The sequence below is a fragment of the Rattus rattus genome, chromosome 2 (assembly GCF_011064425.1).
Source record: "Rattus rattus isolate New Zealand chromosome 2, Rrattus_CSIRO_v1, whole genome shotgun sequence".
Classification (NCBI taxonomy): domain Eukaryota; kingdom Metazoa; phylum Chordata; class Mammalia; order Rodentia; family Muridae; genus Rattus; species Rattus rattus.
Genome location: NC_046155.1, coordinates 99,086,986 through 99,105,830, shown reverse-complemented (window position 1 = coordinate 99,105,830; position 18,845 = coordinate 99,086,986). Strand labels below are relative to the sequence as shown.

Here is an 18,845-nt window from a genome sequence, read left to right as displayed (position 1 = left end):
TACATGAAAAATGGTAACAGCACTTACCTGAAAAATTGCAAATGGAGACAATGTTTATAAAATGCCTGGACACCTTAGTGATAGTTACTAATGGTAGTCATGACTGTAATAACTAGTTGCAGAATGACTAACATAAACTAATGATGACATCCAAATGTTACTGCTTTTATTGTGCTTATTTATTTTAAAAAGATTTCCTTTTTTATGTGTATGAATATTTTGCCTGCCCGTATGTATGTGTTTTGCCTGGTGTCCAGTGCCTCAAGGGTCTGGAAAAGCTGCAGGATCCCCTGAGAAGAGAGTTATATGGTTATGAGTTGCCGCATGGGTGCTGGAATACGAACCCAGGTCCTCTGTAAACACAGGAAGTGTACTTACTGCTGAGACAACTCTCCAACCCTACTGCATTCTAGTGTGTGTGTGTGTGTGTGTGTGTGTGTGTGTGTGTGTGTGTGTGTGTAAATATACATGTTGGCTCATATGTGCCATAGAGAATGTTCTGAGGCATGCATGAATGCATGAGAAGTAGGAAAGGGGATATGGGGGCGTGGAAGGACACAAACAAGAGAGAGTACAAAGAAGACTAAAAGGCCAACCGTGGTGGTATATTCCTTTAATCCTAGGTCTCAAGAGCCAAAGCCAGGCAGATGGGCCAATTAAGTCTATACAGAGTTAGATACCAGCCAGAGCTATATGGAGAGACCCTGTCTTAATTTAAAAAATAAAATAAATAATAATAAAGTAATAAAAAGAAATTGAAGACTCTGGTCACCAGAAGAGTTACAGAGGGCTATCAACTCCTTAAGGCCAATGGTCTCACAATCTAGGCTGAGAGATACAAGACTAGCAGCTGCCAAGGACTAAAGGTCCTGATATCAGGGCTGGAACACCTACAGAGTTAAAGTCCACATGAAGACTATAACACTAGAGGGTGCTAGCTGCTTCCTCCTGAATCCTGCTCCTGGTTGCAATTGAGGAGCTTTCCCTTGCCTGCTCAGGATTTCTATATCTCAGAAAAACACACACACACACACACACACACACACAGACACACACACACACACACACACACACACAAAACCCCTCTGCATGAATGCATGCAGAAGAGAGAAAAGTCTACCAAGGTCAGTATTTTCTGGTTTGAAAGAACAGGTTAGGGTGTTACAAATCATAGACTGCTAGAATAAAGGAGTTTTTAAGGGGAAATAAGGTAATACACTCAGTTTTAAACTAAGTCTGAGCAATGTATGAGACAATCATGGAGCTGTTTGAAAGACTAAACTAATCTGAAGCTCAATGAAGTGTCTACCACACTATAAACCAGTCTGTAGATAACAACTGTGCCTTCAGGCAACACCAACTTTGAATAGGTGAACAGAGAAAACCCAGAAAGGGAACTACAACTCAGAAACAGCATAAGAAGTAAACAAATAAAAATAAACAAATTCTGAGTAGATTAAAGAAAAGCAAGGGAAGTGTGCTTTAAGGAGGGGGAGGAAGAGGCTGGTGAGCTGGCTCAATCGGTAAAGACACTTGCCACCATGCCCGAAGACTTGTCACCAAGCCTGATGACCTGAGTTCAAGCCTGGGAAGGAGGAACCAGTTCCTGCAAGTTATCCTCGGACACACACATGTATACTCTGACGTGTGTCCCACCATAACAAATACTCATTAAAAAGGGATGTTTAAAAAAAGGGGGGAAGGGGGAAGAGGACAGGGAGGAGAAGGCTAGGGAAATAGCTCAGTTGGCAGAGTGCTTGTCCTGGGTTTGACCCTCAGTAATGCATAAATCAGGACATGTGCCTGTAATCCCAGGACTAGGGAAGTAGAGGCAAGCGGATCAGGATGAAGTTCAAAGTCAACCCTTGAAGCCTCAGCTACAGGAAGTATCCTACCTCCTCTTCCCCCAGGAAAAGAGGAAGAAAAAAGAAAGACTTTAAAAAGGGAGTAAGGGGGAATTAAGGGTATCAACTGACACAGAAGCATCAAATTAAGACGACGTTTAAAAATAGTCATTAGGCTTAATTCATTCCATGAGGCTCTTCCTCAATGAAGTTGAGAAAGTTAAGTGAAGGGGTCTTTCTGAACAGAGGACACCAGCTTCATCATCACAGGAGTGTTAGCAACTTCGGGGACTTGAATTTGATTTCCTATTTCATCTGAGATGCTAATCACTGTGGTACCCAAGATATCCACATATTCCATAGCAGTAAAAGCATTTACTTTGTAATGCTTTTAGGTCCTGCTATACAGTATGACCTTGAAGCTGATCCCCAGTTGTTCTCTTGGAAAATAAGAGCTCCGTTCTAAAGCTGTTATAAAATTAAGTGAGAAAACCTTGGGGAGAAGTTCTATGTAAATGACAGAGCACCAAACAGGGGAAATGGCTACAAGTGCATGCTTTGCAAGTGTAAGTACCTGACTTTGGAACCCACATAAAAATCCAAGTATGACTATATGTTGTTATCCCGGCTCTGGGGAGGTGGAGACAGGAGGACTGACTCCTGGGATTTGCTGACCAGCCAGTCTGGATGAAAATCAGAGAGCTTGTCTCAAAAAATAAGGTAGTGAGCAGTTAAGGATGACCAATGCTGACACATACCCACATCACACACATATGAAGTACAGCAGTCAGATAGTCTTAAAAGCTCTACCAGGTAGTCAGACAGACACAGACACAGACAGACAGAAAGACAGGCAGAGAATTGAGCAGGGATCTGGTCACCAAAAAGACTATTTTCGAGTCATACTGACATATCAGATCATTTACTGTATCTGGAGGCTGACAGCTTTATTAATCATCAAGGTCTTTTAGCTCATAAATGGATACATCTTTTTTGCTTGTTTGAGACAGAATCACTATGTAGTCCTGGTTGACCTGTTAGTGAAAAAAAGGAAGAGAGGAACTGGGAGTTAAGAGCGTCAGATTGTGGATTTTGTTTTGCTGGCCTTGAACCCCAATCCTGCTGCCTCTACCTCCAGAACATAGAGATTATAGGTTTGTGCTACCACACTCAAGACGTATTTGTAACATTTGGACATACTGTTTGCTACGGTCTGACACCAGAAATTCACAGGGCACTGTAACTGCTTCCAGGAAGCAGAAGAGTGGGAAGTACCCAGGACAGAATATGGGGAAGGAAGATGAAACCTTAGTGATTACCTTGTGGAAGAGAGACAGTGAATAAATAGCCCAGAGCAGGATGCCCTAGGTATCAGGCCAGCTCCAACGCAGATCATTCCTACAGACCACTGACTTCCCCATCTTTTCATTCATATAGTGGTAAGGTAAAGGCTTCACACATTCTTAAATCTTGCAATTATTTCCTAAATGGGTTTGGGATCCACATAGCAAGTGGATATTGGCCCAGCTACATTTACTATTCTTTGCCCCCTTGTGAAGAAAAATTCTATCTTAGAGTTTTCATTGCTGTAAAAGGACAACATTTAATAAGGGCTGGCTGCAGGTTCTGAGGTTCAGTTCATTATTATCATGGCGGGAAACATGGTAGCATCGAGGCAGGCATGGCTCTGGAGGAGCTGAGAATCCTGTATCTTGTTCTGAATGCAAGCAGGAGACTATTGTCTTCCACACAGCTAGGAGGAGGGTCTCAAAGCCCACACCAACAGTGACACATTTCTCCAACAAGGCCACACCTACTCCAACGAGGCCATAACTCCTAACAGTGCCACTCTCTGAGCCAAGTATATTCAAACCACCACAACTTCCAAACCTTTGTGTTTTTCTTATAGAATATATATTGAAGCACAAAAGTGTAATAAAATTATCAGATGTCATTACAGAATGGATTTGGTTTGGCTTTTCTCTTGCAGCACTGGAGACCAAATGCAAAGCCATGTGCATGCCAGGAAAGCCTTCTACCTATTGGGCTATGCCTCCAGTTTGCACAGTTCTAAATCTCCCATCTCTGCATTCCAATCTCTTTTCTCCAAAAGGCATATTCATTGCTGTGCTTTACAATAACCATTAGCTAGGGACTGTACTAGAGGCTTTTATAGACCCATGAACCAACCACTGGCTTATGCCATTACCTCATCTTATAGTTGAGAAAACTATAATTCAGAAAGGTTAAAATAACTCTACCAATGTGCTACCGCCTATCAGTAGTAGAGCCTAGATTCTGGAAGTTTCAAATATCAAAACAGAGTTGTTATATCAAACTCCAACAAAATGGAGCCCAGAGGCAACGAGGAAGGAGTCTGTATGAACCTATGTCTGTAGTAGGGTATATCATTAGAAATTCCTGCATATATGCCTGTCACAAAATTTACTGCAAAAAGTACTTCTAGAGTGCACTATTTCAAATAAGCCAGTTGAACAGGGACTTAATCTAGCAACACCTCTCTCACCAATAAGCCATACCATCCTCTGTAACAGGTCCCTAGAACCAGTGGTCTTTGTTTCAAGATCGTTTATGTGAAGCTTTTCTTTTTCTTAAAAAATTTCTCCTCTGCCACAACCTCCCTAAATGTGCCTATGGTCCACTACAGCATATGTAACCTGAATAGAAATTCTTTGGCACCTAGAAAGATGGCTCAGTGGGTAAAGGGTGTGCTGTGCAGTATAACTGCCTGGGTCTGGCTCCCGGTTACCCATGTGTGGTGGGCTGAGTGAGACATGGCTCGTGTATGTGACAGTTGATAGAACTGTTTGGGAAGGATTAGGAGGTATAGTTTTATTGGAGGACTGGACTTCCTAGAAGGTGGGAACTTACTGTCACTGGGGGTAAGCCTTGGGGTTTCAAAAGCCCAAACCATTCCGAGTTAGTTCTCTTTGCCTCATGGTTGTATCTTAAGATGTGAACGCCCAGCCTCTGTTCCAGCACCATGCCTGCCTGCCACCATGGTCCTTACCGTAATAGTGTTGAACTCTAACCTTCTGAAATTGTGAGCCCCAAATGCAACAATTTTTTAGTAAGTTGCCTTGGTCACAGTGTTTTATCACAGCAATAGGAAAGTAACTAAGATACCACATAAAGGCTGGCACAGACTGGGTCTCTGTAACCCTAGCGCACTTAGACTAAGACGGGACACAGACAGGAGAACCCTGGAGCTTACAAGTAAGCAATCTGTCATACACAGTGCAGTAGCAAGCAACAGAGAGAACCTGCTTCACAGAAAGTGGAAGGCAAGGGCTGGCGACACCTGACACTGTCCTCTGACCTCCATACATATACTGTGGCCTGTAAGCACTGGTGAGCACAAAATTAAATAAATTAAAAATTAGGTCTGAAGAGATGTTAATAGAGCAGTCAAGAGTGTTGCTATTCTTACAGAATACTAGAGTTTTATTCCTAGTAGCCATGTTAAGTGGCTCATAACTACTTTTAACTCCAGCTCCAGAGGATCCAGTGTCCTCTGATCTTACTTCAGCACCTGCACACATATAGCGTACATACAAAGAAACACATAAATTACAGATAAATAAAAATAAATCCTTTGAAAGAGTAAAAGCAAGTCCTTTGCTCGGCGCTTCCTCTCTCTATTCTCATCTCATGTTGACACTCTAGATCCCTTTTCTGCTCAGAACACATACCAGACCTCTGGGTGACACTCAGATGCTTATACCGTCAGAATATTTTAGGAAAAGAAGAAAAGGGGCCCGGGAGATGGCTCAGTGCTTAAGAGCACTTACTGCTCGTGCAGAAGACCAGGGTTCAGTTCCCAGCACCCACATGACAGCTTACAGCCATTGTAACCCAAGTTCTAGGGTATCTAATGCCAGAAGAGAGACTCCGAGGGCAGCAGGCACACACGCAGCACACAACACACATGGAGGCAAAACATTCATGCTCATAAAATATAAAAATACACCTGTCTTAAAGGAAAGGGAAGTATATATACATCTTAACTACATTCCAAAATTGTACCAACATACCTTTTCCCAAAGCTTCTGGGAAAAGAAGTCCTATCACAACCACTGCTAAAGTGAACCTAGGAGAAAGGTGTTCGGGTTTGCTGCACTATCTGTTGTAGGCAGCTCGGGCTGCCAAAGTAAAAAATGCTGTAAGTTAGGGAGCTTCAAAGCGTACATTTACTTCTCAGATCTGGAGGCTAACAGCCCAGGTCAGGATGCCACAGTGAGCTCTGGAGAGGGTTCCTTCTGGCTTGCACGGCTATCTTCTTGCTGTGCCCCACAGAGCAGACTGAACTCTGGAATCTCTTCTCACATAACTCCCCCATGAAGGCCCCACCCCTATGACCTAATTTAACCTCCAAAGCCTCCATCTCCTATGACTAGCATCCTATTGGAAGTTAGGCCTTCGACATACGCATTTTTGGAGGAACACAAATATTTAACCCACAACACAAGCTACAGGTAAACAACTCAAAGTATATGGCATACTGTATTCTCCAGTCACTTTCTTAAGACGGTCAACTATATAGCAAGAACAAAGTCTCCAAGAATTTCTCTGAAAATGCTGTGCTCAGTGTTAAGCACACAGCAGAGGCCTTTTCAGAAAGACAGAGAGAAAAAGGGAAAATGTTGTCAATTGACTAGAAGACAACTGTTCACCAGAACACAGCATATCCTAGAGTTGTACAGTATTTCCAATCTTAAACTTCATTTCCCTTTTAACTCTCCACCTCTGAAATAGGTAACACCACAAGGGCTTGACTTCCTCTAATTTTGAGCTTGCTTGTGTTGTGACAGGGTGTCCTCTGTAGCCCTGGCTGTCCTGGAGCTCACCATGTAGATCAGGCTGAACTCACAGAGATCCACCTGCCTCTGACTTCTTCCACTTTTGCACCCATGAACTTCCAACCCTCATCACTTGAACTACAGGTCACTAGCCATTTCCAGAGTCTCAGAGAAAAGGTCTCTTACTGGGAAAAGAAAAAAGACAACCTCTCCTTTAGCATATTGTGTTGACTGGGTCTTTATTAGCGTTATCTGAGAAGCGCTGATTTTGTGCAATGTGTATTCAGATGCTGATTTCTATGCCCAGACATCTGGTTGTAGTCCAGACAATGGCATGTTCATGCATCTCTGGTCTCAATGTTATGTAAAAATTATTTTCCATAACCTCTGTTTGGTTTGGTTTATACAGTGCTGATTCAGCCACTAGCTGAGCAAGAGAAGAGAATACGGCAGAACTTCTGATCCCAATCAGGGGGTCCTGGAGACAGAGAGAGAGAGGAGGGGGGGAGGGGAGGGGGGAGGGGGAGAGGAGAGAGAGGAGGGAGAGAGGGGGAGAGGGGGAGGGGGGGGGGGGGGAGGAGGGAGGAGAGAGAGAGAGAGGTGTAGATGGACCAAGAGGATTCGCCATGCGGTTGAGATCAGAGAGCAGCCATGAGGACACACATGGACTAGATGGAGCCAGGGCAAGACCAGATGGGAAGTAACAGGGCATTTTTCTGGGTAGCAGCAGTCCAGTCATGTTAGAATAGCTAAGCATAGTGCCAAAGCTTGTTAATAAAAATACCAAGTCTCTGTGTCATTTAAGAGCAGGTTAAGAAATGCCCTGCAGTTATTTGGGAGTAAAGTGGGTGTCAGAAACCCCCAAGAATTGCTATTACAGAGAAGAGGGAAATACAACTAAAAAAATGTCTCCCCAAATTGGCCTGTAGGTGAGCTTGTGGGACATTTTTCTTAATTAGTGAAGGCTTAGCCCACTGTGGGCAGTGCTAACTCTCCTCCCCCAAATGGGGTATCCTGTGTTGTGTGAGAAAGCAGGCTGGGCAAGCCATAGGAAACAAGCCAATAAGCAGCAGCCCTCCATGGCTTCTGCTTTGGTTCCTGCCTCATATTCCTGCCCCGATGTCCCTCAGTGATAGATTATGACCTGAGAGTTTAAACCCTTTTCTCCCCGCAAGTTGTCCTTGGTCACGATGCTTTAACACAGGTTCAGCTTTATCATGAGCTTTGTCACTTATCTTTAGCTGCTGTGAAAGCAGTACATCTTTAAGACAGGCCAACTTGCTTATTACATGTGATGGTTTGTACGTGCTCAGCTGGCCCAGGGAGTGGCACTACTGGGAGGTGTGGCCTTGTTGGAGTAGGTGTGGCCTTAAGACCCCCATCCTAGCTGCCTGGAAGTCAGTATTCTGCTAGCAGCCTTCAGATGAAGATGAAGAACTCTCAGCTCCTCCTGCACCATGCCTGCCTGGAGGCTGCCGTGCTCCCACCTTGATGATAATGGACTGAACCTCTGAACCTGCAAACCGGCCCCAGTTAAATGTTGTCCTTATTAGAGTTGTCTTGGTCATGGTGTCTGTTCATAGCAATAAAATCCTTACTAAGACATTATACATACTATAAACTCATACAATTTGAGTTCGAGTCTTTCTGTACCCTTTAGAAGCTATAATTACCAGTCAAATCACATGGCCCGAGTTAAACTATCACAATTTTTTATCTGCAAAGAAGAGTATTATGAAACTTAATGTTAATAGTAAATAATTTATGTATTACCTAGCATGTACTTGCCAAATGGCAATTAAAAACTTTTTGGCATAGTCATTACTATCATTAGTAATAAATATTTGATGTACTATATTTAGAACTCATCTTACTTCAGTCCTCCATTTCCAGCCATATACAAGAAAACTTGAAAATCTGCTTCCTGTACAAACTCTACAGAAGCTGGATACAGCATGACAAACATCTTATTCTTAGACAAAGGGGATACGTAAGAAAGAAAATGAAATCCTTGGGGATCAAAAAAAAAAAAAAAAAAAAAAGAAGAAGGGGGTTGGAGAGATGGCTCAGTGGTTAAGAGTACTGACTGTTCTTCCAGAGGTCCTGAGTTCAAACCCCAGCAACCACATGGTAGCGCATAACCATGTGTAATGAGATCTGATGCCCTCTTCTCTTATGTCTGAAGACAGCTACAGTGTACTTATATATAATAAATAAATAAATCTTTTAAAAAAATGAAGAAGGGAAGAAAAACAAACAGGAAGTCTAAATAATGAGCTGATGTTAGGCTGCTCTGGTAAGGTATGTGGGTCCTATCCATCAAAGAAACTGATTTTTGTGAGGTAGTAGTGGTACACACTTTTAATCCCAGCACTCAATAGGCAGGGGCAAGTGGATTGTGGGCAAGTAGACCCTGCCACCAGCCAGAAGACCTGGTAAGGTTTAAGCAGTTAAAAAAACCTGGCAATTCTCATAAATGAGAACAGAAGACTGGAACCAGCTCCCGGTCAGGCTCTTCCGATCCTGGAACACTTAACCATGACAGCCCACTGAGGGGACCATGACAAATGTTAAAGTAGTATAAAAACCTAGAGTTCATGCTAATGAGTATCTAGATAGGCCCCAAGTGTTTAGCCAATAAGCTTCCCTTCCTGGGCATCCCATCGCTACTGGGTGGGAGAGGGGGATAAAGAGAGTAAAGAGCACCTGCATCTCCTAGAGAAGGCCTCTCTTCCAGTCCCTCTATACTTTGGCACTCAGTAGGAGCCAAACTGGATTCCATTCTGTCCTGGGCTCAGCCATCTCCTTCCTGCCTGGGGCATAGGGGAAGCTCAGACTCTAGGAGACACACACACACACACACACACACACACACACACACACACACACACACACACACGTTCCCAAACCCCTCGGCCCCCAGCAGCATCTGGGGAGTACAGGAGGCTGAGAACCACAGTATCCATTGTCCCAGTCCCTGCTGTTTCTTATGCAGGGAAACAGGGTGGGACCCCATCCCAGATTGCATTCTGCCTTCCCTGAGTGACAGGCTGGCAGCGCTCAGCATCCCAGCAGCAAGGCTCAGCCCACAGTGGACCTCTGAGTTCAAGGCCAGCCTGCCCTACAGAGAGAGCTTCAAGACAGACAGCCAGGATGACACAGAAAAACCCTATCTGGAAAAACCTAAGCGAACAGACTAACAAATAAATAATAAAAGAACTGCTCTTTATAGTCACTAAGGTTAGGAAGTAAGGATTTTGAAGAGTCTAGCAGGCCTGAGCATGGCAAACAGGGGAAAGACCAGTTCTGCTCCTTACCTTTCCCTCTCCTCCTTGCTAAAAACTATCAGAATGCATCGCTAAAGCTAGTCCCTGAAGTCTATTTCCTTATTTGGCCATTTCTTCCTCCTAAGGCTGACTACAAAGGTCCAGCTATCAAGGTATTGAAATCCAGCAATCAAAAGTCCCCCTTTGGCTTCCCTAATTAACCTGTCCAACTAAAATTAAACATCTCCCCCTAACATGGGGTTCCTAACATGGGGTTCCTCTTTCCCCTTTTAAACTGCCATATGCCTATAGCCCATGTCTGTCTCCTCTCCATCTAGAGGCAGTCCTTTGTTCCTCTGGGGTAATTATCCACCCCCACTCCCCACCCCCACTCCTTTGTCCCTTTTCTCCCTTCTCCTTTATCTCCTATCCCTTGTCTTTGTCCCTCTGAGACAAATAAATTTCCTTTGTGCTAAGAACTTGGTTTTGGTGTCTGGCCCTCAAGAGGGTTGAAGCCCAAATTTCTCTTTCCAGAGCCGAGACACACTCTGGCATGGTGACACCTATCTTTAATCCCAGTTCTTGGAGGTAGAAGTGGAATTCAGAGTTCAAAGTTAACCTTGGGCTACATTGTCAGCCTAGGTAAAGAATAAAACAAAAGGAAAATGAAGGTAGGCAGGGTTGGCGCACACCTTTACCGCCAGCACTTGGGAGGCAGAGACAAGTGGGAGCTCTGTGAATTTGAGGCCAACCTGGTTTACAGAGAGTTCCAGGACAGCCAGGGCTACACAGTAAGATCCTGTCTCAAAAACACCAACAAAAACCAAAGCACAGGAAAATGACTTTAAAAAGAAAAGTATGTTTTTGAAAGTTTAGTCTAGGTAAAATGTATATGACTGACTGTGTATGGTGTGTGTTATTTAAACTACCTGCAGAGTTCTAAACTCTCCAGCAGAGAAATTACAATTCCAGGATAGTAATATCCTAATAAGTAGACACACAAAAATTCTTCTCTCCCTGTAGAGTATAAATTATATAATTCAATTTTCAGAATCATCCTATTAAATATCTATAGTGTTATCTCAGTTTACAAAACAAATTCAGTTTCGGGAAGTTAAGCAATTGTCTAAAGCCATCCAGGTATTCACTGACAGAGCTTAAATTTTAAGTTGGCTGTACGTTTAATCAAAATGCACTGTGAAATTCTACCATGAGCCCAGCAAAGACAAAGTTTGTTCCCTTTTCCAAAGTAACATATTGCCTGATCTTTTTAGTGCAAATCAACAAGTGTAACTTTTCCTTCCTTCTCGAGCTTAGCTATTTCTAAGAAGAAGTTAGCCAGAAAGGCAGCATGCCAAACCAGCTTATTTGCCTCTGGCAAAGAACTTACTTTACTGGGAACACCCTGAACTGGGAAGGGAAAAAGCAATAAGCTCCCTGAGCTAGGTCTGTCCCATGTGTCTTGGCTACTGGAAATAATTTTATTAAAATAACACATAATAGAGCTGAAACAAAATATTTTACTCTGCAGATTAAGAAGAGCAAGAGAGTTGTAATAAACACAACAGGTAAGGCTGAAAGTTAAGAGATTACTGCCACGACCCTATCAAACTGAACTTCCAGTATAATTCAGAGTATTCTTTGGATGTATATTATCGAGACCTGTTTTATTAACTTAAAAGCATAAACGGCTAAGGCTGAGTGTGTAGCTCAGGGTAAATATTTGTCTAGTATGTGTAAGGCTCTGGGTTTAATCCTTACCACAACAAAAAACAATGGAGAGATAGCCAAAGCTGACTTAACTGGGCATGGGGGTGCATACATTTCATCAGAAGCAGGAGGAATCTCTGAATTCAAGGCCATCCTGGTCTACATAGAGAGTTCCAGAACAGACAGAGAGCTATACCGTGAGATCTTTAAAATTACAAACAACAATAACAAAACCCTGCTGGGTGTGGCACTTTTAATTATAGCACTAGGGACACGGAAGCAGGCAAATCTCTGAGTTTGACAACAATCTCGACAGCCAGGGATATGCAGAGAGACCCTGTTCCAAAAGAAGAGGAGGAAGGAAGTAGAGGAGGAGGAGGAAGAGGAGGAAAAGGAAGAAAAGAAAAAAAAAGGGAAGGGAAGGGAGTCAACTGCAGACAACAGGCTCTCTGCTCTTTGAGATATCTTTAGTCATATGAGGAAGAATTTAAACAGAGCTGACATAGGTCACAGCCTCCACTCTGCGGTGACTCTGTGCTAGAACTAAGTTCTCCCATTCTTCCTACTCCAATCCCACTACCAAAATTTTCATCTACTTTCCCTCTTCAACACTTCTTTTTTTTTTTTTTAAGATTTATTTATTTATTATATATAAGTACACTGTAGCTGTTCAGACACACCAGAAGAGGGCATCAGATCTCATTACAGATGATTGTGAGCCACCATGTGGTTGCTGGGATTTGACCTCAGGACCTTTGGAAGAGCAGTCAGTGCTCTTAACCACTGAGCCATCTCTCCAGCCCTCAACACTTCTTTTCTGTGATCAAGAACTGGCTATATAATCGTTTTGTGTGTGTGTGTGTGTGTGTGTGTGTGTGTGTGTGTGTGTGTGTGTGTGTGAACCCAGCACTTTCTCACGTTAGGTCTGAGTCTACCAGTGAGCCATAGCCTCCGAACCTGACCATGCCTTGTAACAATGTGTTTATTCATATATCACCTTATCTTGATTCCTAGTCAATATTTTGAAGGCTTGTGATATGTAAACACACGTTAGATACCTTCAGACACATTTTCCCTCAGTTCCACTGCTGCACATCCTGCCTGCCTTTACTTATTATAACTGAGAGCAACTATTATCAGAGTTACTGAGATTAACTCTTACTTTATGTCAGGTATTATATGCTGGCCTCAAACTCATGGAAATCCTCCTGTCTCAGTCTCACGAGTGCCAGAATTGTAGGTGTGAGCTACTATGCTTGGTTTAAAAATTGATTTCTTGAGGAATAACATTCCAAACACAACATACATAAAACAAAAGAAAAAAAACACACTATACTGTAAGAATTTAAAACATCAGTCTTCAGAATCAACTGACTTGCGTTCAATTAATTAATTTAGACTCTGCAGTGTCCACTATGACTATAATGTTGTCATCTGTGAAATGGTGGTAATGAGCTACATTGCATGGGATTTACTTTAGAATGAAAGTGTGGGCCCAGAGAGATGCTGCAGCTGTTAAAGGCACTTGTCACAAAGCTTGGTAACCTGAGTTTTATTTCCCAGAACCCATATGGTAGGAGAGAACTAACTACAGGAAGTTGTCCTCTTTGAGACATACACCATGGTGGTACATGTGAGACACACACACACACACACACACACACACACACACACACACACACACACACACTGTAAAGTCCATTTTTAAATAAACAAACAAACAAATAAATGTGAAATGAAATACTTAAGGTGCCTACCACAGGCCAGGACCATGACAAGTACTCAGTAAGTGTTAACTTCTCTCCAGCCCACTGTTAATAACTCAATAATCAATTCTTTAGCCAAGAAAGTCACTTCTACTGGTAGGCATGTTGGCACATGCCGTTAATCTCAGCATTTAGGAAGCAGAGGCTGGTAGATCTCTGTGAGTTCCAGGCCAACCTGGTCTATACGGTGAGTTCCAGGATAGACAGAGCTACACAGTGAGACCCTGACTGTCGCTCCCTCCTCCATCATTACTGGACCTTAGACCCATCTTTCACAGCCTCTCAAGCTTTGCTAGGGCTTTTGGAGCCCTGTAGTAAGTTATAAAGTCACTCAGCAAATTAGATCCGTTCATGGCAGAGGGGTGAGAACAGGTAGTGGGAGTAAAAACGATTAAAATTCACTAAGTAAATATAAAAGTATATCAAAGAGCAATTGAAAAGCAATGATAATTCACTCTTACAGCACTCACCAGTGTAGGCCATGTTCTTGGGGTTGCCATAAGGAGCCCCAGGTTGCACGGGGCTGTAAACGGGGTTCATTGTGGAAGACTGAGGATCCTACAGAAAGACAAAGACAACAGCACTGATTATTAATTGCTCATCCCCTGTGGCATCATCTTCTAATCTCTTCTAAAGTCTTCAGTTATGCTCGAAGGAAGCATCATAGTATAGGAACAAAAGGATTAAATAGAGTACAATCCTTTCCCCATTTGGCAGATGCAGAATGAAAGAACAGAGAAGTGACAGAACTTGTCTAATGCCAACTCAGCCATTTTAGGCTCAGTTTAATACTATTACCAGTATTCTACAGAGAGTTCTGACATTAATGTGGCACTGGCCAAGTCACTTTTCCTCTTCAGACTTCGATGTCATAATGTTAATGGATTAGCTGACCTCTGAGGTCCTTTCTATTTCTAATGATGTTAACTCACAGTTGGAAACTGACAGGCTGCTACAGTTTATCAGGAAAGCCTGGGTGTCTGGTGGTCAGCACCTAGCCTGCTGGAAGGGAGAAAGCAAGTGTCTTGTGCACCTCTTATGCCTGCAGAAGATAAGATAAATGCTACTAACAGCTGTAAAGAAAAGGGGAAGAATTTTTATTAAATTTATTTGTGAGCTCATGCATGCATACACGTGCAGTGCCATGTGCAGGTCGGGGGACAACTTGCAGAAGTTGAGTCTCTTCTTCCATTGTGTGGGTCCCAGGGATAGAACTTGGTTGTCAGACCTAGCAGCAAGCATCTCTAGCTACCGAGCCATCTTGATGCTCCCCAAAGGGGGAATTTGATGCCACTGAATATCTTAAGCAAAAAGGAAAACAGCCAAGACGTCTTACCAAATTTATTCAAGGGAAAGAAAAAGACTTGGAAATTTGTGTGCAATAACTATCACCTACACGAGTGCTCTGCTAATTATCCTAACGGACATTCTCCATTCTGATTAATGGAAAACCTGCCATTAAGCTCTATTACCCAGACAATTTGTCCCATCTTGTTTGGAGAGCCATATCTTATACATAAGCCGACACATGTTTGAGTACGTGTCTCCAGATATATTACTTACACTCCATAAAGTCAAACAATTCTCTCCTAACTAGGTTTACATGATAGATGGGCAATTTTTTAGGTCATTAACTTTTGTTGCACCCCAGGATAGGGAAACAAGTTAAATGCTGAAGGCAGGCAGTGAACATCTGGCTTGATGACAACGGCTCTGTGATTAATTATGTCTGTTCAGGGTTCTGGAATGAAAGGTGGAGAATTGATGGGATCCCAAGGACAGGATGCTGGGACTCTCAAAACAGGAAAACAGGAAATGCCACTGTTCATCTCAGAATCTAGAACTTCCATAAGTCTGCCCAATGCGAAGCCCTGGCAAACAAGGCTAGGATTAATGGGGTCATTACGCTCATCTACAAATTGAAGCTACAACTTGAGGATATAAATAAGGTGTGTGCTCTCAGCTCAGCATGAGGATATAAATAAGGCGCGTACTCTCCGTTCATCTTAGGGGAAACCATTCTACAACCTGGCTAAGAAGTAAACTCTGATGTTAAACTTACTGACGGTAACGTGATCTGCAGATATAAACTATGATGGCGTGTGACTAAGGTGCCCCGGTGCAGATAACACAGATGACAGCTTGAAGCCTTTCCCTTACTTGGACCTTCTTCTCCTCAACCAGTTCTCTGCCTAACAGGTCCATGTTAAGTGAGACTGTAAAAATGCTGTCATGGCTTGAAGGCAGAACCCACTAAAAGCATGTGTAGGAAACTTAATGGCCACTGTCAGTAAGAGGTGGAATGTTTAAGACATCATGAGGGATCCACTCTCACGAACCGATTAATGCTGTTACACTGGTAGAAGGGTCCTCATAAAAGGATAAAAGAAGTTTCTCATGCTTTCTCTCTACCCTCTTGTTTTGTTCCTCTGTTCTTCTACCATGGAATGGCACAGCGAGAAGGCCTTGCCAAACACCTGCACCTCATTACTGAACTTCCCAACTCCAAACCTGTGAGCACATAAATTTTTTCTTGTTACAAATTACCCAATCTGTGGCATTGTTATAGCAGCATGAAACAGACTGAAACATGTGCTGGGCAGCACAACCGGCCCTATAAACATCTGCACACCCTCCTGCTGAGAACACACCCTGTGCTGCCGATTGGACAAAATGTGAAACATTTTTATAGTCAAAGAAACGCATCATCTGTGAAACAGGTCTCCCGCTGCTCCAAACTGAGAGCCCCAGACAGACACAGGAAACCATGACATGGGGATAACAACATCAATTCAATCCCAACCAGTAAATGACAGAAAAGAGATCTGCCAGGGTCTAATATTTGGAATAAACCAGGTATGGTGAAGCAAAGCAGTAATCCCAACACCGGGGAAGCTGAAGGAGAATTGCTGTGAGTTTAAGGCTGGGCTGGGCTGGGCTACACAGTAAGATTCTGTGTCAAAAGAAAACAAACAAACAATTAAAATAAGACTACCATAGTCACTTCTGGGGGAACTGCTGAGAGCAGAGTCCCCAGTTTCCAAGGGATTATCCTTTTGCAACAGAATCTGTATACTGGTCATGATGTCACACATCAGCTAAAACCACAAGTTCTAGTGTCAGGCAGATTCAGGTCCAAGTTCTGTAATTACCACAACACATCAACTGAAAGCCACAGGCAAGTGTCCTAACCACTCTCAGTTTCCTCCAATCTCAAAATGGAAAATAATACTATATAAAAGTTTTTATTTCCAAAAAATAATGAGTTTACTGAGGTAGAATTTACATATAGTAAAATCCACTCTTTCCCTCCCCCCCCCCGGAGCTGGGGACCGAACCCAGGGCCTCTACCACTGAGCTAAATCCCTAACCCCAAAATCCACTCTTTTAAGGAATATAGTTCTGACCCCCCAAGTGTACTCAATTATACAAATAACTGCAATTCTAAAATCAAAATGCAAAAATTTCCATCATTTCCAACTATATCTTTTTGGTCAGTTCCCTGTATTTCTCCTAGCTCCTAAAAATAACTCATCTACTTAGGTTATTTTAAGAATTTTCTTTATAGATTGGGTATTATATATATACAGTTCTTTATCAAATAATTAACTAACTGACATTATTATTACTATTTTAGATGAGATTAAAAGGAACTACTGGGGAAAACAATAATCATAAAAATTAGTGGAGATGTACACTTTTTTGAATCTTCATCTTTATCTAGATGGACAGTCTAAAGTAGCGCTATCCAATAAAATGTTTCATACTGATAGAAATATTCTAAAGATTTATTTATTTATTACATGTAGTATGTGTGCCTGAATGAACTTTCTGGACCATGTGAATGTAGGTTCTCACAGAAGTCAGTCAGAGGGCATGGAATCCCTAGAACGGGAACTATAGAGGTGAGCTGTCTGATGAGGGTGCTAGCAACTAACCCCAGGTCCTCTGAAAGAGCAGTCAGCACCCATAACTGCTAAGCTGTAGGGCATGTATTTAACTAACACGCAAAGCTTTAGATTGGAGTTTGTGTGTCCCATATCTCTCCCCAAACCCTGCACTGAGGGAGGGACGAAGGGTCTAAACAAGGAGGGATCTTACTTCTGTACTGGCTACTAAGCTCCACTCACATACAATAAAACAAAGTTTACACGAGTGCTCTACCTGCATGTACACCTGCATGTACACCTGCATGTACACCTGCATGCCAGATGAGGGCATCAGATACCAGTAGAGATGGCTGTGAGCCACCATATGGTTGCTGGGACTTCTGGGTTGCTTGAACTAAGAACTTCTGGGAGTGTAGACAGTGCTGACCGCTGAGCCATCTCTCTAGGCCCAGGAGTTCTAGTTTTAGTTAATAGTTACAAGTTGCCATCTATTCAGAACAGTATTTTATTCGGAAAATGTATTTGTGGGTATATATTTTATAAAAGTAGCATTCAGCCATACTTGCAATGTTCTTTATACATCTAAGTATTTTCCATTATATGGCCTATATCACTTCATAAACTACAGGTAAAAGAAGTCAAGAGTTTGAAGGAACCACATTTAGCTAAATGAACTATCTCTACTTTACAAATGAAAAATGAGTCTGAGAAAGGGCAAATGAACCATGCAAGACCACAAAGCAAACAGAAGAGTTTAGAATAACACCCAAATGGACGAAAGACTTAAAAGCTAAAAATATAAATCCCTTAGAAGCATAGGGAAGAAGATGAAGGAATCACTTTCATAACCTTCAATTGACAATAATTTTCTAGATAAGTTACTGAAGCACAAAACAAACAAACAAGCCAAAGAAATAAATTGGATTAAATACACATTATTATTATTATTATTATTATTATTATTATTATTATTAAAAAAGAGGAACTAACAGTCAGTGTGGTGACAAACCCCTGTAATCCCAGTAACTCAAAATAACTGAGAAAAGAGGCTAGTTTGGGCTTCATATATAAATTGACTCTGTATTCAAAACAACACAAAAGCCTACTTACTGGTGCAGGACTATAATCTCAGCTAATTGGGAGACTGAAGTGGTAGTATTTGTGATATTACCAGTCTGGACTGCAGAGCAAGTTCAAGGCCAGCTCTGAAAACTTAATAAAAGACTTAGTCTCAGAAGATTAAGAAAAAAAAGGGGGGAGGGAGGGAGGGGCTGGGATATACAGTGATAGAGCGCTTGCCTGCTTTGCTTGATACCCAAGGTTCAATCTCTGTACCACAACAAAACAAGGGCACCATCAGGAAAAGTTACAGAATGAAAGACTATTTTCAAATTATATACTTGTTTTTTTCTTTGACATAGGGCCTCAAGTCCCAGCTTGGCTAGACTCAAAGACCCTGTGTAGACAATTTGAATTTCTGATCCTCCTGCCTCTACAGCCCAAATTTTAGAATAACAGGTGTGTATTTAAATTACAGGTATAATACAGG

At 42.3% G+C, this 18,845-nt stretch overlaps 1 protein-coding gene across 4 annotated transcripts in view; it reads right to left on the bottom strand.

Moving 5' to 3' along the window:
• Fam168a (family with sequence similarity 168 member A) overlaps positions 1-18,845 on the bottom strand; it is a 142,099-nt gene that overhangs the window by 42,834 nt on the left and 80,420 nt on the right. For all 4 annotated transcript variants that reach the window (XM_032893060.1, XM_032893061.1, XM_032893058.1 and 1 more), the window contains one exon: positions 13,877-13,964. In XM_032893060.1, coding sequence (XP_032748951.1) covers positions 13,877-13,946 — 70 coding nt within the window. In that variant the 5' untranslated portion in view covers positions 13,947-13,964. The remainder of the gene's footprint in view (positions 1-13,876; positions 13,965-18,845) is intronic.